The following is a 26,731-nucleotide window of genomic DNA, read 5'->3' on the forward strand; positions in this document are numbered from 1 at the left end:
ATGGTGACACATACCTGTAATCTCAGATACTTGGGAGGCTGAGGCAGGAGAATTGCTTGAACCTGGGAGGCAGAGGTTGTGGTGAGCCAAGATTGCACCACTGCACTCCAGCCTGGTAACAGAGCAAGACTCTGTCTCAAAAAAAAAAAAAAAAAAAAAAAGAAAAAAAAAAAAAAAGAAAATTGCTCAATTTTGTTAATAATCAAATAAATGCAAATTAAACCCATAATATGATACAACTACATCCCCACTATATGGCTAAAATTAAAAATACCTGAAAATTCCAAGTGTTGATGAGGATATGGAGCAAATAGATCACTCAGGCTTATGGGAGTAGATTACTAATACATCAAAAGACATTTACAGGCTGGGTGTGCTGGCTCATGTCTTTAATCCCAGCACTTTGGAAAGTCAAGGTCAGAGAATCAAGGCCTTGATCACAAGGTCAAGAGATCGAGACCATCCTGGACAACATGGTGAAACCTCATCTCTACTACAAATACAGAAAATTAGCTGGGCTTGGTGGTGTGCACTTGTAGTCCCAGCTACTTAGGAGGCTGAGACAGAATTGTTTGAATCCAGGAGGCAGAGGTTGCAGTGAGCTGAGATCACACCCCTACACTCCAGCCTGGCAACAGAGCAAGACTCCGTCTCAAAAAAAAAGACACGTACAAAATAGTCATAACAGCTCTATTCATAATAGCTCCAAACTGGAAAACACCAGCAGTAAAGTGAATAAGTAAAATGTGGTCTCTTCACACACTGGAGTGCTATACAGTAACAAGAATGAAAAAACTACAACCACAGCCAAAGAGATTATACATGTATCTCACAAACAATACATAAAACAAAAAATCCAACAGAGGAGATTCTATTCTTTATAATTCTATTTATATACATTTCCAAAGCATATTGGAAACTACATTGTGAGATGTTTACCTCTTGGTTATGTGATGGAGGATGGTAACTGAAGGAATGTACAAATGGGATTGGGGGTGTCAGTAACGTTTTTTTCTTGACCTGGATGACAATTACATGAGTGAGCTCAATCTATGAAAGGTATAGGTCAGAACAATGTGACTTGGGTACTTTGTTTTTTTTTTTTTTTTTGAGACAGAGACTTACTCTGTCGCCCAGGCTGGAGTGCAGTGGCGCGATCTTGGCTCACTGCAAGCTCCGCCTCCTGGGTTCATGCCATTCTCCTGCCTCAGCCTCCCAAGTGGCTGGTACTACAGACACTGCCACCATGCCCAGCTAATTTTTTTGTATTTTTATTAGAAACGGGGTTTCACCATGTTAGCCAGGATGGTCTCAATCTCCTGACCTCATGATCTGCCCACCTTGGCCTCCCAAAGTCCTGGGATTACAGGTGTGAGCCACCACGCCCACCAACTTGGGTACTTTTTTCTACGCATTTAGACTTCAAAGACAAGTTCAGAGTGTAGTAAAAATTCTACTGAAGAAACTAGGAAAACATTTTTAAAGAACCTAAAAAGTTAGGTGGATATGTCAGACATATTTCAGTATCTGAAGGAAACCTTCCTCCCCTCCAATTTTAATGGCAATGCATTTTCCTCTGTGAAGTTGAGCAGCAGCTAAAACCACCAGTCCAGCAGGTCCTTGGTGGAACATGTAAGACTTCAGGCTCTGTGGAAATCCTCACAGAGATAGTTGATGCAAGCCTGTCAATTCTCTGTGCTCAATGAGTTATTTTCAGAGCGCTCTGAGGCAAGGATGAAGCTTAGTGAATTGTAGAGTAACTGTGACCTCGAGGCTGGAGAAAGAACCCTTCTGTCTGTGGGTATGGCTTGCCACCCAGGCATCCACAGATCTGAAGAGGAGTTTTGCAGTTTGTGTTTTTCAGAAGCAAATTCTGAAATAGAGTGAGGGATTCAAAACACGTGCTAGAATGAATACCTGTGACAGGAAGCAGAGTGGCAATGGTGAGAGAGCAGAATGGGATTGAGGAAGAATCTGAACTGCAGCTCAGGCACAAGAGAGCCCCAGCCATGTTGGCAGGGAGGGCTAGAGCAGGTGCTGGCTGTTACAGTAGGTTATTAATAAATCGGTCTGACGACGTGTTTTTGGTTCATAGAAAGGAAAATAAATCACAGGAGCCACGGAGGTCACGATAGACTGACTGGGAAACAAACTACTCTTCACACCATCAGATGTATAATTCAAGGCAATAACTGTCTTATTCATTGTCTGCACTCAAAACTGTGGTTGATGCTCAAAATATCTGTGAACCAATGAAAATTTCAAATGAACAGCAGGATGAAAAGCAAATGAGAAACTTAATCTGTTCTTCTAGTAGAAGGCAATAATTATTATATGTTGATTCATTCTTCCTGATTGGTTAATCAGAAACAGGTTTTGAAATTAGTGAAAGGCTTTGGAAATGTTGACTTTAGGAATAGCCTGAAATGATACCAATGAGTCCATTAACCCATCTCAAACAAGTACTTCTCACAGAGAAGTGGTGAAGACTCCCCTTTAAGCATCTGCATCCAGGTACCCATGGGGGTTCTATGACAGTTGGAGCTGTCATAGAACTGTTGGCTGAAGTGGGTTGCTTGGCACAGGTTGGTACATAACTTAGAAAAAGAAGGAAATGACACTGAGAATTTGTGATGAGAGAAAACAGGATGGATAACTACTATCTAGAGAGCTGAATAAACTATGGGAAGAAGTTGGAGAATAAAAGCAGGTAAGAAAGACAGACTGATAAGAGAAAATTAGAAAAAGGAGTTAGTACATGAGAGAATAATAAGAAATATTATGAAATAAGTCTATTTCTCTTTGACACTCTCCTAAAATGTCTTCAGCATGCTCCTCTCACCTAAGACAATTGAGTACCCTTGCTGAGAGCACTTACGACAACAGCAGGGACCGTATGGATAGATGGGCTGAAATGCAGTCATTCTTTCCACCTGATGCTACTTTGTTTTTGTCTTCTGTTAGGATTTCAGGAAGTCCCTTTGTCTCTGACAGAATGCCACCGTGAGTGAGCTCAGGGTGCACATGAAGCATATAAGACAGAGAGTCATGATAAGACTGAAAGTGTAATCAGCAGTATGATGGATATTATCTTTTCCTGTGTCCCCATTAACACACATGAATAAGGCCCAGGACACAAATGATCACTGCACCAAATGGGTTTCGTGTCAGTGGTCAGTGATAGTGAGGAAGGATGGCCAAGAAGATCACCTGTAGAGACATGTGTCCCAGAAAGTAGACCAGACACTGTTTCAACAGGGACTTTTACTGGGATAGGTCAAAAGTCATGTCTTCCATCTTTGCGTCGTCGGCATCACTGACAATGTCATGGGATCTTCATCTACAGACTGCTTCTTATGCATCTTGGTTTGTTTATGCATATTCTGAGAGACAACAAACTCCATCACAAAAAGGATGGAGGAGAAGATAAAGCCAACCATGTCCCACACTCCTGGAACAGGCCATGTGAAGTGGTTCTGATAGCACTCTGCTAGACAGGCTTCCGCTATTCCCATGGCACTGGAATTCTTCCTTGATATCAAGCCAGGGGATGTGCCCTACATGCACAACTGAAGCATGAAGAAGAGCAGTGCTGAACCACAGTGTTCACCCTATGTAGAAGTTGGTGGGATCTCTGCTCATCTGCAGTATGACAGGTGCCACACCCAAAACTTCGGATCTCTCGGCCATCTTGGAACCTAGGAAGGCAAAGTAGCATGTAGTACTAGAATGTCAGCCTGAGAATCAACATGTCTTGTTCTGAACTCCATTTAGGATCAATAAGGTAAATTGGCAAGACTAACCTCCGGCAATCGGTGTGTCCCTGTCACACTAACTGGATTGTGCTTTAGATGATCCTAGATCTCTATAATTTGTGACATTGCAACATAAGATACAGCAAAATTATCTCTGTGGCCTATTTCAGAAAAATCTAGAACCTGTCTTCTCAGTAGAAATTAAATACCTAGCTGGGCACGGTGGCTCACGCCTATAGTCCCAGCACTCTGGGAAGCTGAAGTAGGCAGATCACCTGAGGTCAGGAGTTCGAAACCAGCCTGGCCAACATGGAGAAACCCCCGTCTCTACTAAAAATACAAAAAATTAGCCAGGCATGGTGGTGCATGCCTGTAATCCCAGCTACTTGGGAGGCTGAGGCAGGAGAATCACTTGAACCTGGGAGGCAGAGGTTGCAGTGAGTCAAGATCGTGCCATTGTACTCCGGCTTGGATGACAAGAGCGAAACTCCATGTCAAAAAAAGAAAAAAGAAATTAAATACTTATTGTGCTATGAATTTGCTGCTTGTAGGTAAATTCTTCTCAGGTCTAATATCTGTCTGTCTAGTTTTCTCCATCGTCACTCTCACTCCTTACTATTACATGATCATATCTCTCTTGGCTTTCAACAATAGCTGCCTAATGTCAATTTCCTCCCATTCTCCACTATTGCCACAGGCTTTCTGTAGCAAACCTTATTTTCCCTTTTGCATGCTTTTCTAAAAAAAGGTTTATACTCTTTCAACATCGTTTACAAGTTCCCACTTAGCAATTCAATTTAATTTTTGACCATGACCTCCAAACCCATTCACATCATGCTTCACCCAATTTCTAGCCTTATACCTGCAACGTTTTCTTTTAGTCCTGGGTCTTCACACTGCTATACTTTCCAAGAGTGATAATTTTCAGAACAGCCCTCATTCAATTCTTCAGCTACGTAACTTCTACTAGTGACCAAATTTATTGAGTTGTCATTCCCTGCAGGAGGACATCCTTGCTCTTCCAAGTCTAAGTTAAGAGGCATTATTTGGTTTTCTTACCTTGTCTTAGGACTTACAACACTGCCTGTTTATTTGCTTTTAATATCTACTCATATGTAAGTGTAACCTCTTCATAATAGGAAATATGTCTAATTTGCTTCCTAATTTATACTCAAGGCTGGCACATTGTAAATGTTGAATAACTATTTGGGGAATACATTCTTACATGGAAAAATAACTGTTGCCCCCATGTGATATATGTACTTTCAATATACTGGCATATTATCTACAGAAGTATTAGAAGCTAAAGAAAAATAAAAGCTAAGGAAAATTCTTAAAGTCCCAAATTCCCATGTAGGATATTGATTGTGATCTTACAAGCCAAGTTAGACTTACATGACATGGAAAAGCACATATGTAGGACCTAACTGCCTTTTTTATTTTGTAGCTTGAAAATGACTGCCTTGGTTTATTTTTATTTTTTACTGATACGTAATAGTTGTACATATTTATAGAACACATGTAATATTCTGATGCGGGCATACAGTATGTAATAATCAAATCAAAGTAATTGTGATCTCCATGAGCTCACACATCATGTCATTTTCAGGAACATGGCTGGAGCTAGAGACCATTATTAGCAAACTAATGCAGGAACAGAAAACCAAATACCACCTGTTCTCACTTATAAGTGGGAGCTAATGATGAAAACACATGGATACATAGAGGGGAACACCACACACACTGAGGCCTATTGGAGGGTGAAGGGTGGGAGGAGGGAGAGGATCAGGAAAAATAACAATGGGTACTAGGCTTAATATCTGGATGATTAAATAATCTGTACAGCAAACCCCCATGACACAAGTTTACCTATGTAACAAACATGCACGTGTACCCTGAACTTAAAAGTTAAACAAAATTTTAAAAAGGTAGTCTGTAGGGCGCAGACTTATCAAACATCCTTAGACTTTATTGCACTGTGGCCCTGTTAGATTTTCCTGAGTTGGATCTTGTTCAACTGCCCAAACAGAAGCTGATACTTTGTGGGTTGTGTAGTTATTGATAACTTGTCACCATCTTCTCATAATTGAAAGTTCATGGGGAAACCTTACCATCTAGTTTTGCTATAAATGGATTTTGTTCATTGCTCCTTGGTTTTGCTGCCCTAGATGCAGATTTTTAAAGTGCACTGTACTAAAACCACCTACCTAGAATCTTCCCCATCTTCATTCTTAAAACACTTTTCTCTCCACTTGGCTTCTGGGATAAAAGTTTTCTGATTTATCTTTTATCTTATTGACTGCTGCTACTCAGCCAGCTTTGCCGTTTTTTCATCTTTGTCTTGATCTCCAGATGCTGGTAAATCCTGTGGATTGACCTCCAGTTCTCTTATCTCCACAATTCATATTCACATATCTAAGTAAGGTCAACCATTCCTGTGACTTTAAGACAATGCGACCGGGCACGGTGGCTCACGCCTATGATCCCAGCACTTTGGAGGCCGAGGTGGGCAGATCACGAGGTCAGGAAATTGAGACCATCCTGGCTAACATGGTGAAATCCCGTCTCTACTAAAAATACAAAAAAACTAGCCGGGCGTGGTGGCGGGTGCCTGTAGTCCCAGCTACTTGGAAGGCTGAGGCAGAAGAATGGCATGAACCCGGGAGGCGGAGCTTGTAGTGAGCCGAGATCGCGCCACTGCACTCCAGCCTGGGTGACAGCACGAGACTCTGTCTCAAAAAAAAAAAAAAAAAAAGACAATGCATATGTTGATAAAGCCCATTTTTTAATCCCCAGATTTTACCTTTTCTATCAAATTCAGACATGAATAACTGTCCACTTGTATGTCTAATAAACATTTTAAAAGTTAACATAATTAAATGGAACTCTTGTCTTCACTTTCAAACCACTCCTAGCCCTGTGTTCCTCATTTCAGTAAATGACAGTATCATTCATCTGATTGTTCTTGCTAAAAACCTAAAAGTCATGAGTTTTCCCTTTATAGCATACATTTATTCCATCAACAAATCCTGTCAACTAAGCCTTTAATATGTATCCCAAATCTTACTACTTCTCACCACTTGTATCTTTATTTCAGTAGAGATAATAGTCACATTTCCTAGTATGGATGAAAATAGTCAAACTCTGTAAAATATTTGAAGAGATTTATTCTGAGCCAAATATGAGTGACCATGGCCCGTGACACAGCCCTCAGGAGGTCCTGAGAACATGCGCCCAAAGTGGATGGGGCACAGCTTGCTTTTATATGTTTTAGGAAGGCATGAGGCTTCAATCAAATACATTTAAGAAATACATTGTTTTGGTTCAGAAAGGTGGAACAACTCAAAGCAGGGGCTCCCAGGTTACAGGTAAATTTAAACATTGTCTGGCTGACAATTGGTTGAGTTTATCTGAAGACCTGGGATCAATAGGAAGGAAATGTTCAGACTGGGCGTGGTAGCTCTTGTCTGTAATCCCAGCACTTTGGGAGGCCAATGCAGGTGGATTACTTGAGGTCAGGAGTTCGAGACCAGCCTGGCCAACATGGTGAAACCCTGTCTCTACTAAAACTACAAAAATTTGCTGGGCATGGTGGTGGGCACCTGTAACCCCAGCTACTCGGGAGGTTGAGGCACAAGAATCTTTTGAACCCAGGAGGCGAAGGCTGCAGTGAGCTGAGATCGTGCCATTGCACTCCTGCCTGGGTGACAGAGCGAGACTCTGTCTCAAAAAAAAGAAAGCAATGTTCAGGTTAAGATAAAGGATTGTGGAGATGAAGTTTTATCGTGCAGAGGAAGCTCTCAGATAGCAGACTTTAGAAAGAGCAGGTTGTAAAATGTTTCCTATCAGACTTAAAAGGGTGCCTGGCTCTTAGCTGATTATCTCCTGGATCCAGAAAGGAAGGAAGGAAAACAAAGGGGGAGGGGATTCTCTATAGAATGTGGATTTTTCCCACAAGAGACTTTGCAGGGCAATTTCAAGGTATGGCAAGAAAATATATTTTGGGGTAAAACATTTTTATTTTCTTTCTAGTTATGCCAGAGTCAGATTGGAAAGTCACAATATACAGGATTAAATAAAACCCATCTGATGAGAATTTATGGTTTGTAGGTCATGACTCCCCATATCCCTTAATTTGGGCGAGATAAAAAATCAGAGGTTAGTCCTCACTAGATATCTGCTGCATTTCTAACTGGACTTCCTTACTTCACTTTTGCCCCACTATACCTGTTTTCCACACAGCAGGCAACGGTTCTTGTTAATACATTACAAATCCTGCACTATCACAAATTTTTTAAATCCAGTTTACTCAAAAGAAAATCCAAATTTCTTTCCATGGCCTATTCCCCTGTACATAATCTTACCCCTGCTTGTCTCCCTGGCCCGATCTTCATTTTCTCATCTCATTTATTGCACTCTAACCACATTTTTTATTCTTTAAAAAATGCCAAGTTTGTTTTTTTTTCTGATTTAGCATGCCAGCACCTTCTTCCATCTGCTTGAAATAATCTTTCTCCAGATTTTCACATGGCCTGCTCATTTATTTCACTACCAATATCTGCCCAGGCGCAGTGGCTCATGCCTGTAATCCCAGCATTTTGGGAGGCTGAGGTGGGCAGATCACGAGGTCAGTCTGGCCATCTTGGTGAAACCCCGTCTCTACTAAAAATACAAAAACTAGCCGGGCGTGATGGCACATGTCTATAATCCCAGCTGCTCAGTAGGCTGAGGCAGGAGAATCACTTGAACCTGGGAGGCAGAGGTTGCAGTGAGCCAAGATCGCGCCATTGCACTCCAGCTTGGGTGACACATCGAGACTCCGTCTCAAAAAAAAAAAAAAAAAAAAAAAAAATTACCAGTATCCTTGGCAAGTCCATCTAAAATAGGATTCACTGCTTCTAACACTCTGTAGCCTTTTACTTTGCTTTTACTTTACTTTACTTTAACTTTGCTTTACTTCACTACAACAATATCTATCGTGAAGGTTGATATCAAATGATAATATGACAATTTAGCTGATACAATTTTTATTGAGCCTCCAACTAACTGTAAATGAGAAAATAAAGCCTAAAGTTCATCGTACAGCTAATGACCATTTGATATTTTCTCTGTGAAAGTTTGCTAATCAGCTGAATAATTTTACTCCTATAAGAATAGCAATAATTATAGTGGCTCATATAAAATATGCTCATGTATCAACATCCATTTCTACTGTAAATATATAATGAGTTCTGTGTTAGTCTGCTTGCATTGCTCTAAAAGAATACCTGAGGCTGGGTAATTTATGAAGAAAAGGGGTTAAGTTGACTCATAGTTCTACAGGCTGTGCATGAAGCAGAGTGCCAGCATCTGCTTCTGATGGGGGCTTCAGGAAGCTTAGGATCATGGTGGAAGGCAAAGGGGAGACAGTGTGCCACAGGGTGAGAGTGGGAGCAAGAGAGATGCCAGACTCTTAAACAACTAGCTCTTGTGTGAACTAACAGAGTGAGAACTCATTACTTCATGCGGGATCTACCCACATGACCCAAACACCTCCAAATAAAGCAGGAATTAAGAAATAATTTGTAGGCAGCTAGAAAGGGTAAAGGTTCTCAGTGGAAATTTTCCTGTAATTAGAGCAACCCCCAAACCATTTATTTTTTAACAGAAAGGCAGCTTGAAAAACCAGGCAGACAAGCTTTGATATGCAAATGCCGGCGATTAGAAACTAGGTCCACCCAACATGGCCAGCATGACAAGTCCCGCCCGCTCCTCCTTGTCACCACACGTGCCAAGTGTCATGGCAGCCTCCAGATTAACTCACACGTGTTCAGGATATCGTGGTTGCCTGTATTTGCATATTAAAGGCTAAGGTGGGAGTGCCAGGTTTTTCGAGCTACGTGAACCAATCTCCTGGGCCCCATGCAAATTAGACACCTCCTCCTTCAGCCTCCTAATATAACCATCTACTCTGCCACGCACGGGGTTTCGCTCCCGGAGCCCCCCTCCCTCTGTCTCTGTAATGGGGAGCTTCTTCCTTCTTTCTTGCCTATTAAACTCTCCACTCCTTAAAATCACTCTCTGTGTCCATGTCGCTTTATCTAAATGATGCTAGACCAAGGACCCTGCTGTTCCTCCATTCATCAGAGCAGTATCATTTTGGTTGCATTGGCCGGGAATTCATTCATTGGAGTGGTGACTGCAGAGCAAGCCCCAACCTCAAATCTCTCCTTTAATCTCAAAGCTCTCTTCCTACTATCCTGTTACAAAACTTTCCTTCTTTCTCTATCCGCGGTCTCTTACTCTCTCTCTGTGTGTGAAAAGTGCAGGGATTTTTACAGTTCAGTGAAATAGGTCTGTTAGGAAAAATGGCAAACACCGCAGGCAGTAACTCAGTAAGCGCGCGCTCTATGGGGCCTCTGGTGAATACATGGTATTTCTAAGCCAACATCGCCACCTAGTGGAAGTAGAAATCCTCTTCAGGAGGCACATTTTTTAGAGTAACAATTAGCTTCATTTTGCGCCGCTAGAAATCAGGTTCTAAGCTACTTCTGTGAACGGGAAAGTTCTGCCTTCAGCAGTTAGAAGTAATATGCCCTCAACAGGGCGCAGTGGCTTACGCCTATAATCCCAGCACTTTGGGAGGCTGAAGCGGGTGGATCACGAGGTCAGGAGATCGAGACCAGCTGGCTAATATGGTGAAACCCCGTCTCTACTAAAAACACAAAAATTAGTTGGGCGTGGTGGTGCGCACCTGTGGTCCCAGCTGCTCCGAAGGCTGAGGCAGGAGAATTGCTTGAAACGGGGAGGCAGAGGTTGCAGTGAGCTGCACTCCAGCCTGGGCAACAGAGTGAGATTCTGTCTCAAAAAGAAATAATATGTCTGCTGCCAAATTTTAGTCTCGATATTGTCCCATAAGCAGGAAAATGGCCATTCTGTTCCTACGTTTTTTAAAGACACCTAGTCTGTTTCCTGTTAAAATGGTATAATTAGTAAGGAGATTTTAAGTTCAGAGGTTAACCAGAACCATTTTTCTGAGGGCAAATGCTTTACCATGGGCCGTAATAGCAGGCAGTCTAGCACATTGCCTCTGTTAAAGGAGCCTTGCCCAAAAACAACAGTCTCTCCAAAGATCAATTTTTTTGGGGAGCCAGGTAGATCACAAAGGTTTAGGAAGTCAAAGGGAATCACACAAGGCCAATAAGTTAAGGTTGCATGAGTAAAGCATAGTTAGTCCCATCACTTAGCTCATCTGGTCCCATGGTTTGGGGGATCATGCCTACAACCATGGGTGGCACTTTTAGTCTCGATATTGTCCCATAAGCAGGAAAATGGCCATTCTGTTCCTACGTTTTTTAAAGACACCTAGTCTGTTTCCTGTTAAAATGGTATAATTAGTAAGGAGATTTTAAGTTCAGAGGTTAACCAGAACCATTTTTCTGAGGGCAAATGCTTTACCATGGGCCGTAATAGCAGGCAGTCTAGCACATTGCCTCTGTTAAAGGAGCCTTGCCGAAAAACAACAGTCTCTCCAAAGATCAATTTTTTGGGGAGCCAGGTAGATCACAAAGGTTTAGGAAGTCAAAGGGAATCACACAAGGCCAATAAGTTAAGGTTGCATGAGTAAAGCATAGTTAGTCCCATCACTTAGCTCATCTGGTCCCATGGTTTGGGGGATCATGCCTACAACCATGGGTGGCACATTTAACAGGGTGCCAGGACCCAGGAACGAGGGAAGGAAAACAGGAGGACGCTCCACTGTCTTATTCTCCATCGGGGGTCACAGGGAAACGAAGCAGACTAAAAGGACACTTTTATTCTGCTTCTCTTTCTAGATGGGTAACAGATTATCTGAGCTGAGCATTGTGGCTTGCGTCTGTAATCCCAGCTACTCGGGAGGCTGAGACAGGAGAATCACTTGAACCCAGGATGCAGAGGTTGCAGTGAGCCAAGATCGCGCCACTGAACTCCCACCTGGCAACAGAGTGAGACTCCATCTCAAAAAAACAGCTTTCCAAAATTTAACTCAGGTATTTCACCTCACATGGAAAGATGTTATGCTGCTCCTAAGCCAGACCTTCACTGCAGCTGAAAAGCAGGCAGTTCTGATTTCCGAGATGAGCAACAGATCTCCTATAATACACCAAAAGGGAAAAAAGCAGATAAGGAAAGAGAAGAAATAGCAGAAATGCCATTCCCAATTGTGAGGAAAGCAGTTCCCCTTGACAACCCTATTTGGGACCCCAATAACTCAGGAGATGAATGGAAAAGGAAGCCCGTTTTAAAGTGTGCATTACAGGGCCTACAGAAAACCAGGGCTAAACCTCTCAATTACTCTAAACTGTCCAGGATAAACAAAAAGCCAGATGAGACTCCTGTAGCCTTTATGGAAAAACTGAGAACGGCACTAACAGAACACCCCTCCTTATCCCCGGATTCAGTCGAGGGACAGCTCACCCTAAAGGACAAGTTTCTTAAACAGGCAGCTCCCAATATTAAAAGAAAACTACAAAAGCAAGCTATAGGACCAGAGAGCACCTTAGAGAACTTCCTGAAAGTGGCCACTTTGGTCTTTTGTAATAGGAACCAGGAAGAGGCCCAAAAGAAAGAGAGAATGGCCAGGACAGAGGCTCTGGCAGCAGCTTTGCAGGCTTGCAAAGTCCAGGATCCCGGAGGTGCATCTGCTGGTTGCTAGCAGTGTGGCAGGCCAGGGCATGTTAAGAAAGAATGCCCATACAGCAAGACAAAACCACCCCAACCCTCTCCAGCCTGGTGCAGAGAGCACAGGAGATGGAACTGCCCCCAGAGGTGAAGGTCACTGGATTCAGAACCAGTCTCACAGATAATCCCGCAGAACTGACGGGTCCCGGGGCTCAAACTCCGGCTCCAGCGGCTCAAACTGCCATTATAGCACAGGAGCGCCGGGTGATTCCGGAAATTAAAAGAAGGAAAGTAGACCTCCTTCTAAACACTGAGCAAGTCTCTCTTTTTTCTCCTCTCTAATCCAGGCCTCCCCTCTGCCCATAGCACAACCAGAAGGGGCATCTCAGGAAAAACTCTAATCCAGTATTTTTCTCAAGCTTAGTTGACACATGCTTCCGAGTCATTGTCATGATAGCGCTACTCATCAGAAAAGCCTCCAAGTTAACCTTAGGAAATAATTTAACTGTTTACACGCCACATAATGTGGCAGGATTACCGTCCTCTAGGGGGAGCTCTTAGCCAACAAACAGCCAGTAAAGCAAGACGTACATAAGGTAGGATAAGCAGCAGTCACTCTAAATAACGTCTCTCCCCAGGCACAAGCGCTCAATTAGCTCTTACAAGCACACTTGGATTAAGCAAGGGAAAGGTAGCTAACATTTATGCTAATTCTAAGTATGCTTTCTTGGTTCTCCATTCTCATGCTGCCATTTGACAGAAAAGAGATTTGCTTACCACTAATGGATCCCCTATAAAAATATCACCAGGAAATTAGCAGGTTATCTTCAGTTTTTCTTCCACAAGAAATAGCAGGAATGCATTGTAAGGAACGTCAAAAGGGAACACATGAGGTAGCCAAAGGAAATAGGTTAGCTGATCAGGCAGTTAAGTCAGAGGCAAGGAAGCCTCAAGTCACTAACGCACTTCAAGCCCCTTCTAATCTAGGAAGGCTCCATAAGAAAACTTAAACCTCAGTATTCCTCTGCAGAAATAAAATCGGCCAGTTTTCGAGGACGTTCTTCCCAGTCCTCAGGAAGGCTACAGTCAGAGGATGGCAAACTCCATTTGCCAGCCTCCAGCCAATGTCCTTAAAATCCTTCACCAAGCTTTTCACTTGGGAAAGGATAAAACTTACCGGTGTGCTCAGAGATTGTTTTCAGGCAGGAAACCTCTTAAATTAGTTAAGCACGTAACCTCTCTAGCTCACTTCCAACAAGAATTAACACAACTAGCAGAAGTCCAGCCTCAGCAAACAGAACCACCTTTATTTAACCCAGGAAAGTTGGTGTTAGCAAAACTCTCATCTCTGTCTCCTTCCCTAAGCCAAGCTGGGAAAGGCCCTACGCTGTTCTTCTTTCAACCCCATTGGCAGTAAAAGTTACAGGAATCAACTCCTGGATACATCACATTCAAGTCAGAGCCTGAAGAGCTGAGGGAGCAACCCCTCACAGCCCAGAGGAACGTCCTGAATATCAGTGTGGAGAAATAGAAGATCTTAAGCTGAAAATCGTAAAAGATAGGTAACTGAGTGAGGACTGCTCCTACCTCACCGGATCTTTTTATTATTTCTGCCTTTCCTCTCAAAATCTGCCACCAAATATTAAAACCCCTTTTAAGGCATATTTGCAGCGAGATGTAATTATACATGGGATTGCATTTGTAACTTTGTAGATCCCCAAAGGGAAATGTTATATCTTGACAAGTAAAAATGTAAATGAAAATTATTTACTATGCCACTCTTGTGGGAACTGTTATAGTTCCACCACTATTCGCAATGGAACTATACACCGTGGCACCCACAATGCGGAATTTTGGTTGTAAAATTCTAATTGCCGTAATATTTTGCCTGATTATCTTCCTTATCACAGGATTAATAATTGCAGGAAAGATTTAGTCAAGGTTATTTTGCTTATAGCAGGAGTGATAGTTATGGATAAGAAGCGAGCATAAGGCCGGATGCCATGGCTCATGCCTGTAATCTCAGCACTTTGGGAAGCCGAGGCGGGTGGATCACCTGAGGTCGGGAGTTCGAGACCAGCCTGACCAACATGGAGAAACATCATCTCTACTAAAAAATACAAAATTAGCCGGGCATGGTGGCGCATGCCCATAATCCCAGCTACTCGGGAGGCTGAGACAAGAGAATCACTTGAACCCGGGAGGCAGAGATTGCCGTGAGCCGAGATCGCACCATTACACTTCAGCCTGGGCAACAAGAGCGAAACTCTGTCTCAAAAAAAACAAACAAACAAACAAACAAAAAACACGAAGCAAGCATGAAAGTATAAAAGTTTTACTATCATTAAGTTTAATAAAACTTTTTACTGAAAATTGGTAATAGGATGCACTCTATTAAAAGAAGTTTATAAAGAAAGAGATTTTATATAAGGAAGGATGGTAAATTCTTGTGCTAAAAGGAAATGACTGGTCGTTTACAGAAAGGATGTTTAGGACAGGTCAGAAAGTTTGAGTATGTCCTAAGAGGGTCTGTGAAAGTCACAAAAGAATTTACTAATTAAAGGAAAGGAATTGTCAAGATTAACGCTAAAGTTATTTTAGCCACCCAGTATCTTATTTCTCCCAATCATATTGCAACTCATAAAAATGGCCTATGCCTAAAATTATTCTCTAATGGGAAATCAAGAAGAAAATGTATGCTTTTCTCAAGGAAAACGTTACTTTTATATTAAAGTCTCTGGTAATGTACAACGACATCTAGTGGAGGGAAACCGGTACTGCAATCCGTTGGTGTCACTAACAGATCACTAACTCAGTTATGGTCTACAGGATTCCCACTAACCGTCGTCATCTTAATACTCATACTCTAACCCTATATTTTAAACCTTCTTGTAAAATTTATCTCTTTTCACCTAGAAGCAATCGAACTCCAAACAATGCTGCGAGCAGAGCCACACATGGACACACTATTCTTCCGAGAACGCTTAGATCAACCTCAGGAAGAGGACCAACTGCTGTTCCCTCACATGACCTGCCTTTTCAACAGGAAGCAGCCAGAAAGAATCGTCTTCCAACACCCCCTGACAGCAGTTACGTTTACTTCTCTTGAGGCAGGGAATAATACAGGAGTTATTAAGAAATAATTTTTAGGCCGCTAGAAAGGGTAAAGATTCTCAGTGGAAATTTTCCTGTAATGAGAAGCAACCCCCAAATCATTTCTTTTCTAACAGGCAGCTTGAAAAACCAGGCCGGCAAGCTTTGACACGCAAATGCCAGTGATTAGAAGAAAAATTCTTTTTGTATAGCAATAAACCATGTGATTCATGAAATCATACTTTATCCCTTTTTTTTTTTTTTTTTTTTTTTGAGACAGAGTCTTGCTCTGTAGCCCAGACTGGAGTGCAGTGGCACAATCTCAGTTCACTGCAAGCTCCTCCGGTTCAAGCAGTTCTCTTACTTCAGCCTCCCGAGTAGCTGGGATTATAAGAATGCACCCCCATGCCCAGCTAAACTTTGTATTTTTAGTAGAGACGGGGATTCACCATGTTGGCCAGGCAGATCTTGAACTCCTGACCTCGTGATCAGCCTGCCTCGGCCTCCCAAAGTGCTGAGATTACAGGTATGAGCCACTGTGCCCAGCCTTTTATCTCCTTTTTTAAAGAAAACAAATGGATAGAACGTTCACCCTGTTTAAGAGCAGCTTAGACTATTGGAAGAGGAGGAATGATAGGGGCTGAAATCAGAAACCTATTATGTATTCCTGGGAATGCTTTATCTGGTGCCCCAATTATTAATGGAATTAATCAATTTCTGAATCCATTGATTATAATAGGTAAAACCATGAAAAATTATTACAAATGTATAGGCAGCAATAATAACATTACAGATTTGATCATCTCCTCACACGTAACTCCTGGTTGACCCAGTTCAGTATGGACATGTCCTGAACCCCCAGAACTTAAATAAAAATTAAAATTGGGAAAAAAAGAAAAGAAAATGGAGGACGGTCCCCACTATTCTGGCTTAGACACCAAATTGTAAACATGATGTGCCAATGTCTTTGTGGTTTGTTGAGAATAATCAACAATTGATGAACATAGGAAAAAGCAAGGCAAAAATGGCTGAGTAAGCATTAGTCTGTAAATCTAAAGAAAGAGATTAGGGCTGGGCCTGGTGGCTCACACCTGTAATTCAAGCACTTTGGGAGGCCAAGGCGGGCGGACCACGAGGTCAGGAGTTCCAGACCAGCCTGGCCAATATGGTGAAACCCCATCTCTACTAAAAATACAAAAATTAGCCAGGCGTGGTGGCACCTGCCTTTAGTCCCAGCTACTCAGGAGGCTGAGGCAGAAGAACTGCTTGAACCCAGGAGGCAGAAGTTAATCGCTTGAACCTGGGAGGCAGAGGTTGCAGTGAGCTGAGATCTTGCCACTGCACTCCAGCCTGGGTGAGACTCCGTCTCACAAAAAAAAAAAAAAAAAAAAAAAGATGAAACCCTCTTTTTACCAAGTCATGAGGTGAAATTTCACACTGAATTTGCAAGGTTAAATGAGCAGCTTCAATTCTGGAGTGTGGGGGGCAGGAGCGGGGAGATTCTCCTGCTTTTTTTCCTCTAGGGAGGGAAAGGTAAATTAAAGTCAGTTGGTTAGGATATTTAGCTGCTAACTAAATTTTCATGAGGTTGGAGCCTACCAGTCTAATGAGGCTTTTGCTTTAAAAAATGTTTTATTTGCATTCAATTAATGTAAGATAAAGTTTTACAATCCCTATTTTTTCAGGAATTAAGTCTAACATACTTGCTTAAGGTTTTGAGGGTTCTTGTACTGGCTAACCTAAATTCTTAATCCAATGCTAAAAATATTTGTGCAAGGGGGAAAGAAAGGATTGATAATATCATAAGTAGTGATTAAAAGGCTATTTTGTTTGTTTTCTTGACCTGGCATTTTGGTTTTATGTTGTTGGTAGTTGGCAATATTTTAAGTGATGTAGGGTAAATTAGTCATACATAAAAATATAAACTAAGTAATGCTATGATAGCTACAAATGTTGGTATGATAATACCATTGTTCTTTGACATTTATAATAATTCATTTAGGTAAAATTCAGTAAGTGATGGTATACTTCTTAAGGAAAATAAGGTAACAGATTGTGGTTGCTTAGAGTGATAATTTGTTTCATGTGTATGATGATGATAATGCTGTGGTACATATATTTAGATAACATGAACATAGTTGATGTTGATGTAGTATAAATTATAAACTCATGTTGCAGTCTTGCCAATGCACCACAATGTTTTGATTTTGTGGTTTGAAGTAGGATTCAGCGTTATTTGTCTCAGGACCAACAGAGAAAATTAAGGAGCATGGACACAAGGGTGAGGTTGGAGCAAGAGTTTAATAAGTGAAAGGACAAAGCTCCCCACAGCAAAGAGGGGGCCCGAAAGAGGGTTGCCATTCTACAGTTGAATACAAAGCCTTTTATAAACAGGTAGGAGGGATGTGTCATTTACATAAGGCACAAAAAAACCAGTTAGGGCTATGTGCTTCATTTGCACGAGGTGTGAATTCCTGACAGCCCCTTTGAATTCCTGACCCTCTCCTTGTAGTGCACATGTGCATTCTTAGCCTAAGTGACTCCATGTGGTTTAATTTCCCTTACTGTGCATGTGTTAGGGGGTGGAATTCTCCATTGCGGACATGTCTGGTTCTATATAACTCCCCTTATGTGTGCAGCTGCAGGTATCTTTCAAATAAGCCCTCCCGCTTTTATGCAAGTTCCTTATCTGAGTATGTCCAAAAAAGGAAAGGGATGTGTTCACCGAACCCTAGCATGTATATGTGACCCTTGTTAGTTACACAGAACGCATTTTTATGGTGGACCTTGCCCCCTTATCTGTACTTGCAGTTTCATCTTTCAAGCTGTTTCTTTGTTAGAAAGGAATTCTACCAAGGACTTGTCCTAGCTATCTGCCTAACTGATTCTTTTTGCTCTCTTCTCTCATTAGTAAATTTATTTATTTATTATATATATATATTTTGTTGTTGTTGTTGTTGTTGAGACGGAGTTTTACTCTTGTCCCACAGGCTGGAGTGCAATGGTACAATCTCGGCTCACTGCAACCTCCGCCTCTCAGGTTCAAGCAATTCTCCTGCCTCAGTTTCCCAAGTAACTGGGATTACAGGCGTCCACCACCACGCCCAGCTAATTTTTGTATTTTTAATGGAGACGGGGTTTCACCATGTTGGCCAGGCTGGTCTCGAACTCCTGACCTCAAATGATCCACCTGCCTCAACCTCCCAAAGTGCTAGGATTACGGGCATGAGCTACCATGCCCAGCCTCATTAGTGGATTTAATATTATTATAAAGTAGCTATAAATTAGAATTGCTGTTATTCAGCTTATACAAGTAATTGATGAATAGGCTAAGAGTTTTTTGTAATTGTGCCTGACTTAGCCCTTCTCATCCTCCTACTAAAAATAATATAGCAGTGGTTAATATTATGTTTAGGTTTGAGAAAGAAAATGAATGTTTTATTTGAGGAATGTGAGCTCCTTTAAATTATCAAGCCCAGAAGAACATTTTAAATGTGACAGCAATCACAGCTCACTCTCTGCTTGAGCTAATTACCTCTTAAAGCCCCTTGCAACATGGGCTCTAGACTGACGCCAAGCAGCCACAAAATGCCCCGTGCTGGACACCACGTCCAGCCAATCACTAACCAATATTATTTCTGTAACCCGATGAGAATTCCTATCACACAACGTCCGCAGGCACATCGCACAATGTCTCTGCAGGTTTCTGAAGCTCTCACAGAGAGGGGAGCTCCTCTCTGCATCTGGTCATCCAGTCCTCTATAGATCACCTATAAATCTTATGATATTCTAATTAAGAAACAAATCAAAACAGGTGCTACTACTTTGTCTTTTGTTTCCCTCTAGCTGTGTCTCCAGAAATTGGTTCCATGTAATTATTTGTCCTGAAAACAGAGAAAGCCCCTACAGGGAAAATGCAAGATGGCGTCCAGTGATTTTCACGTCCTGAGTTTCAGATCCTTGTGGATAAGTCCCCTCTTACTCTGAATCACGGCCGTCCTGTGTGACAAATAGAATACTGCAGAAGAAATAGGGTGTGATTCCAAAATGAACTCATTGCAGTCATGGAAATTTCCACCTTGGTCTCTCTTAGATCACTTGCTCTGGGCCAGGTATGGTGGCTCACACCAGTAATCCCAGGACTTTGGGAGGCCGAGGCTGGTGGATCACTTGAGTCCAGGACTTTGAGACCAGCCTGGGCAACACGGCAAAACTCCATCTCTGCAGGAAATTTTTCAAAAGGTAACTTAACCTGTAGGAAGCCAACTGCCCTGTCTTGAGGTTATTTCAGCAACCCTGTGGAGAGGTCTACATGGCAAGAAACTGAAACCTTCTACCAGCCACTAGCACAAACTTGCCAGCCATCTGAGCCTGCCACCTGGGAAGCATATTCTCCCGCCTCAGTCAGACCTTCAAATGACTGCAGCGCTGGCTGCCATCTTGACTGCAACCTCGTGGGGGACCTGAGACAGGAACACACAGATAAGCTGCTTCTAAATTCCTTACCCACAGAAACTGTGAGAGATAATACATATTTATTGTTGGTTTAAGCTGCAAAGTTTTGGGGTACCTTGTGAACATTTCTAGATTCTAAATGGCATTCACCCTTTAGTGGGTCATCATTGCTTGTTCTTGAATCAGTACGCACATAGAATCATTCTATTCATCTCCAAGTCACAGAAGGCTGTATCAGCCCTGTAGCTAGAAGGATGTGTGGTGGAATCGTTTGGTAATGGCAATTTTGAAGATGAAGTCTGAAAAATGTAAGATGATTTTGCCATCTTCTTGAAATCTTTAAACAGGGTGGAAGACTCTGGAATAAAAAAGGATTCTATTTAATCCTTAGGATAAATATTTTAATTAATAGTATTATCACCACAAACATTTTAAAATGTCAATTGGAAGACAATTGAACTTTTTTTATTTTATTCCCCCAGGCAGGGTCTTGCTCTGGACTTACTGCATATTCACCCAGGCTGGAGTGCAGTGCTGCAATCACAGCTCACTGCAGCCTCAACCTCCTAGGCTCAAACAATTCTCCCACCTCAGCCTCCCAAGTAGCTGGGACTACAGGCACACACCACCACACCTAGCTAATTTTTGTGTGTTTTTGTTGAGATGTGGTTTCACCATGTTGCCCAGGCTGGTCTCCAACTGCTGGGCTCAAGCCATCCACCCTCCTCTGCCTCCCAAAGTGCTGGGATTACAAGCATGACCCACTGCACCCGGCCTGAACCACTTTCAAGAGAATCCAATGGAACACGTACATTCTCTTCAATAAGACTACACGCACTAATAAGGGAAAGGAGAATATCTGAAATACAGTAGAGCCAATGTGTGTTGTAGTAACAAGAACAATAATAACGATAAAGCCAGACATGATGACATATCCTTGTAGTTCTAGCTACCCAGGAGGCTGAGGTCAGAGGATTGCTTGAGGCTAGGAATTCGGAGTTTGAGACTGTGGTGTGCTGTGATGGTGCCTGTTAATAGCCACTACACCCCAGCTTAGGCAACACAGTGAGACCCTGTGGCTTAAAAGACAATACTAATAAAATAAGAATAAAGATGATAAAATGTAATTAATATGGGGACCACCCATATCTTAGATCTGTTGACCCAAATTCCCTTCTCCCACTTACTTCCCACAAACGTACTTCTTGTTCTTAGGCTTAGATGTTGTTTGTTTGTTTGCTTGTTTAGTTTGTTTGATAACTAATTCTTTTTTTCAGAGATGGAGTCTCACTATCTTGGCCAGGCCAGGCCTCCCAAAGTGCTTGGATTACAGACATGAGCCACTGTACCCAGCTGTTTTTTAGAAACAGGGTCTTGTTTTACCACGCAGGCTGGAGCGTATTGGCGCGATCATAGCTCACTGCAGCTTGCAACTCCTAGACTCAAGCGTCCTGAGTAGCTGGGACTACAGGTGTGCACCACCATACCTGGCTGCGAGATTTTCTTAAGACGGGCTAGCTAGTTAAATAACTAAATCTCAATATAAACGTCAAAGAGAAGATATGAGTCAAATTCTCAGGAAAGAACTTTGAAGAAGGATGCTTCTTTTGGCATCAGCATTTGTGTCTCTAAAGTAACTTACTAGAATTATGCAGTGCAGCTCCAGTGCGTACAACATCATCCACAGAGGTGGATATCGTGGCCAGTGAGCTTCTTCCCCAGGTGGGTAGTTGACAAAATTCCTCCAGCAGTGATAATACTCTAAGGAAACACGAATCTTGGCTCATTCAACAAGCACAGTGGTAAATTACTTAAGAAGATCCCCAACCTAGTTTACCATATAGAAAGCCTCCAGTCTCTGGTCTAGTTGCTGCTGGACATTAGACCCCCTAAAAAGAATAAAGCAGTTCATTTAAAGATGGCTGAGAGGCAAGACTAGAGAAAAGAGTTGTTGGCCGGGCACGGTGCCTCACGCCTGTAATCCCAGCACTTTGGGAGGCCAAAGCGGGTGGATCACAAGGTCAGGAGATTGGACCATCCTGGCTAACACGGTGAAACCCTGTCTCTACTAAAAATATAAAAAATTAGCCGGGTGTGGAGGCAGCTGCCTGTGGTCCCAGCTACTCGGGAGGCTGAGGCAGGAGAATGGCGTGAACCTGGGAGGCGGAGCTTGCAGTGAGCCAAGATCCCGCCACTGCACCCCAGCCTGGGCGACAGAGCGAGATTCCATCTCAAAAAAAAAAAAAAAAAAAAAGGGGGTTGTTGTTGTTGTTTGCTTTTGTCTTTCTTTTTTGATACACTGTCTCGCTCTGTCACCTAGGCCAGTGTGCAGTGATCCAATCATAGCTCACTGCAGCCTTGAACATCTGGGCTCAGGAGATGTTCCCACCTCAGCCTCCCAGGCAGGTAGGACTACAGGTGCATGCTGCCATGCCTGTCTGATTTTTTTTTTTTTTTTTTTTGAGACGGAGTCTCGCGCTGTGTCACCCAGGCTGGAGTGCAGTGGCGTGATCTCGGCTCACTGCAAGCTCCGCCTCCCGGGTTCACGCCATTCTCCCGCCTCAGCCTCCCAAGTAGCTGAGACTACAGGCGCCCGCCACCACGCCCGGCTAGTTTTTTGTATTTTTAGTAGAGACGGGGTTTCACGATGTTAGCCAGGATAGTCTCGATCTCCTGACCTCGTGATCCACCCGCCTCGGCCTCCCAAAGTGCTGGGATTACAGGCTTGAGCCACCGCGCCCGGCCGCCTGTCTGATTTTTTAACTTTATTTTATTTATTTATTATTTTTATTTATTTATTTATTTATTTATTTATTTGAGACAGAGTCTCACTCTGTTGCCCAGGCTGGAGAGCAGTGGCCGGATCTTGGCTCACTGCAAGCTCCACCTCCCGGGTTCACGCCATTCTCCTGCCTCAGCCTCCCGGGTAGCTGGGACTACCGGCGCCTGCCACCACGCCCGGCTAATTTTTTGTATTTTTCAGTAGAGACAGGTTTCACTGTGTTAGCCAGAATGGTCTCCATCTCCTGACTTCCTGATCCGCCCGCCTCCACCTCCCAAAGTGCTGAGATTACAGAAGTAAGCCACCGCACCTGGCCTGATTTTTTAGTTTTTTTTTAGAGATGGGGTCTTACTATGTTGCCCAGGCTGATCTTGAACTCCTGGCTTCAAGTGATCCTCCTGTCTTGGCCTCCCAATGTTCTGGGATTACAGGTATGAGCCACCATACCCAGCCAGGAGTTGTATTTTTGTTACTTTCCTTGTCATGAATTTCAGACCTAGTCCTTTATCACATTATTTTGTACTTTTACTTCTGAGACTTCCAGCCTGGACTAACCAATCTTCTGGCCTAAAGACAGCTCCTATCACCACAGTTTCTTGGAAACAATGAAGTTTCTTTGTTTACTGTTTTTACCTGATGCTGTCATAATCTGAATAGTTACTCCACTGTTAACGAGGTCCCTGAGACCTTGCCGATTTTGTTGATCCGTATGCCAAAAAAGCCGTGCTACATAGATCACCAGAGTCACACCAGGGTGCTGACTCAAAAACTCCCTGATAGCCTGGGAGCATTCCCAGCAGGGACTCCAGGACAAGAACCAGGTGATGGAGCAGCTGATGGATGAGTGAAAACGTCTTTCTGACGTCAATTTTTCTATAAAATTAACTTCCACGTGATTGGTGGTGTTTTTGCCTGAGCTTCGCCAGATCTTCGGGCTCATGCCCCACTTGATTTCGTAGAGCAGACAGGCCTCTTTACGAAGTTCTCTGGGGTCATAGAAGATGTCAAACTCCCAGGGTTCGATTCTTCTCCTGAAATGCAAAAAGCAGCCCACGCTGTCATGCCATATTTAGAGAGATCTTAGAAATCTTTTCCTGCTCCCCTCTTCTTTCTTTCTTTCTTTTTTTTTTTTAAGATGGAGTCTTACACTGTTGGCTGGACTGGAGTGCAGTGGTGTGATCTCAGCTCACCACAACCTCTGCCTCCCAGGTTCAAGAGATTTTTCTGCCTCAGCCTCCCAAGTAGCCGGGATTACAGGCTCCTGCCACCATGTCCAGCTAATTTTTTGTATTTTTAGTAGAGACGGGGTTTCACCATGCTGGCCAGGCTGGTCTCCAACTCCTGACCTCGCGATTCGCCCACCTCAGCCTCCCAAAGTGCTGGGATTACAGGCGTGAGCCACCGTGCCCAGCCCCTGCTCCCCTCTTCCATCAGGCTGATCTGAGGCATAACATCTCAGGAAACTTCTTTTTCTAGTATATGTCTCGAAGTTATCTGAAGAGGTCTGTTTGAATTATCAGATTTTTTTTCTCACAAACATAGTACACAGGATTTTTATCCTGGTTACATTATTTGGTGACCACTCTCTAATACCATTATATTTCAGTCTTGACTTTGTGTGCTTTGTTTCTCTTTTAAAGTTTCCTTCACTATATTCTAACCTGTTTTGGTTTTTTTTTTTTTTTTTTTTTTTTTTGAGACAGGGTCTCTCTAAGCTGGCCAGGCTGGTCTTGCTTCCTGGGCTCAAGCTACTCTCCTGCCTCAGCCTCCTGAGTAGCTGAGACTTCAGGTGTGCCCCACCATGCCTAGCTATATTCCAATTTTTCTCTTTCACACCTAAAGGTGCCATGTTCCAATCCTTATCTTTTCTATTTCTCAAGGGACTCTAACCAGATTTTCTCAAGTGTTGAAGCCCCAAATTGCCAACAAGATTGTATTGTCAAGAACAGACAAAAGAGCAATTTAGCCTCAAGATTCTTCCACAGTAGGATTCTATATACTAACTCCTATAAGAAAGAAATTCTAATTGCTCTCAGTGGTATCTTTAGATTTAGCACTCTCTATGTCTGAAAGCCGTGACTCAAGGGAAACTCAGAATTGAGCTGCAGACTCCTCTTTGAAATATGGTTAAGTCACAAGCTTATTACATCCTAATAGTTCCCACTCATCCCTAAAGTATCACATTCATTTATATAGACCAATCCTTCCACCTATCACTAGATAATATATTTCTTGACATGACTTCCCTGTCATATGTCTGAAAAACGGGCAGACAGTATAAAATGAAGATGAAGTTAAAGTGGCAAGTGAGTTTCCCAGGTATTTCAGTGATGGCTATAAAAGCATGCGATTTAAAAAGAGAAGAGAAATTGAAAGACAATAACATACAAGCAAGCTAGAAAATCATTTATTTAAAGCAATGACAATCTTTTTATAAAGATATAAAAAACAATAACCATAGAAAATGAAGTTGGAAAAGGCAAAAATGAAAGAAAGAATGGGAAAATGACAAAAGAGAAAAGGAACAATAAAGAAAGCTATATCCACAGCTCCATTTTTTTTTTTTTTTTTTGAGACAGGGTCTCAGTCTTTCACCCCGGCTGCAGTGCCATGGTGCAATCATAGGTCACTGCAGTCTTGACCTCCTGGGTTCAAGCAATCCTCCCACTCCTGCCTCAGCCTCCTGAGTAGCTGGGACTATAGGTGCATGTGCCACCATGCACAGCTCTTAAACACCCAGTGATTCTTGATCGAATTAAATGTGCACTGTGATAGTATTATTCTTACCTCAGAGTGGGGTCACCTGTTGAAGGACCTGTTGACCAAGATATGATTGTGTCAAATAACACTCAAATATCAAATGAGTTGCTAAGAAAAAGTGCTCTATTATTCCAAACCTGCAAATCATCTCAGAAAATGGAATTTGAAGATTCTTTCATGGATGAATTGTATTGGACCAGCTCATTGCACCCAAGAAAAGCAAGATTTTAAGGGCTTTGCCAAAATCTGTTTTCCCAGATGCCCAATCCCAAGCAAGGTAGTCTGCCTTGAGGCTTCAACAAAAATGATTAAGTGCAATTAGAGGCTGGGCGTGGTGGCTCATGACTGTAATCCCAGCACTTTGGGAGGCCAAGGCGAGTGAATCACATGAGGTCAGGAGTTACCGACCAGCCTAGCCAGTATGACAAAATCTTGTCTCTACTAAAAATACAAAAATTAGCCGGGCTTGGTGGCACGTGCCTGTAATCCCAGCTACTCCGGAGGTTGAGGCAGGAGAATCACTTGAACCCAGGAGGTGGCAGTTACAGTTAGCCGAGATTGCACCATTGCACTCCAGCCTGGGCGACAGAGCGAGAGAGACTGTCTCAAACAAAAAAAGAAGAAGAAGAAAAGTACTGGAAGGAGACAAAAGGTGGTGGGGGCACCATATCAACCATATCAGAGATGGCGGTCAGAGAAGACATCTGTAAAGAGGGACATTAAAGCTGAGACCTGAAGGTAAAGTTAGAGAGCAAGACATGTGGACATTGGGGAAGGGGAGAGGATTCCAAGCACAGGGAACAGCAGGTGCAAACGACCTGAAGTGTGGACCTTGACTTGTTCAATGAAGAGCAAGGAAGTCAGCCTGGCTGGGTCAGAGTGATCAAGACATGCAGTGGAGGGAGATGGGCAATGGAAGGAGTGAGCCATACGGCCTTACCAGCCCTGGATAGTATGTTAAGTGTAAGAAGCCGTTAGAGAATATGGGGATGATTCAAGGGAAAGTACTGGATTTTAGAGACCTGCGCCTCTCAGGACTCAGAGCCTTGGGGATGTTCCTAGCAAAAAAATGGGCACTGACAAGGCCTGAACCTCTAAGGGTGATTTGGGGAGATTCAGGCAAGAAATTCATCCCACTCTCCTGGGCAAACCTTAACTCGCAGGTGCTACTTTTGAACAAAGAAGAGTCACAGGCTCTGGGAGACACTTCCTTTAAAACAGAGCACGCTTTACCCTAGGCTGTGTG

General features: G+C 42.8%; 1 protein-coding gene and 1 long non-coding RNA gene across 2 annotated transcripts; one reads left to right on the plus strand and one right to left on the minus strand.

The window, feature by feature from the left end:
* Positions 1 to 1,299: 1,299 nt before the first annotated feature.
* LOC108580882 lies at positions 1,300 to 20,099 on the plus strand. Its single transcript, XR_001892460.2, has 4 exons — positions 1,300 to 2,710; positions 15,312 to 15,484; positions 17,712 to 17,882; positions 19,335 to 20,099. It is a non-coding gene; the product is annotated as an uncharacterized LOC108580882 (long non-coding RNA).
* A 15-nt stretch (positions 20,100 to 20,114) lies between these two features.
* APOBEC1 (apolipoprotein B mRNA editing enzyme catalytic subunit 1) lies at positions 20,115 to 23,784 on the minus strand. The gene is made up of 3 exons (XM_021921991.1): positions 23,359 to 23,784; positions 21,586 to 21,704; positions 20,115 to 20,301 (listed from the first exon to the last, which is right to left on the minus strand). Exons 1-3 carry the CDS (start codon positions 23,663 to 23,665, stop codon positions 20,152 to 20,154), a joined length of 576 nt encoding a protein of 191 aa, XP_021777683.1. The 5' UTR covers positions 23,666 to 23,784; the 3' UTR covers positions 20,115 to 20,151.
* Positions 23,785 to 26,731: the final 2,947 nt, after the last annotated feature.

The sequence above is a fragment of the Papio anubis genome, chromosome 9 (genome assembly GCF_008728515.1).
Source record: "Papio anubis isolate 15944 chromosome 9, Panubis1.0, whole genome shotgun sequence".
Lineage (NCBI taxonomy): Eukaryota > Metazoa > Chordata > Mammalia > Primates > Cercopithecidae > Papio > Papio anubis.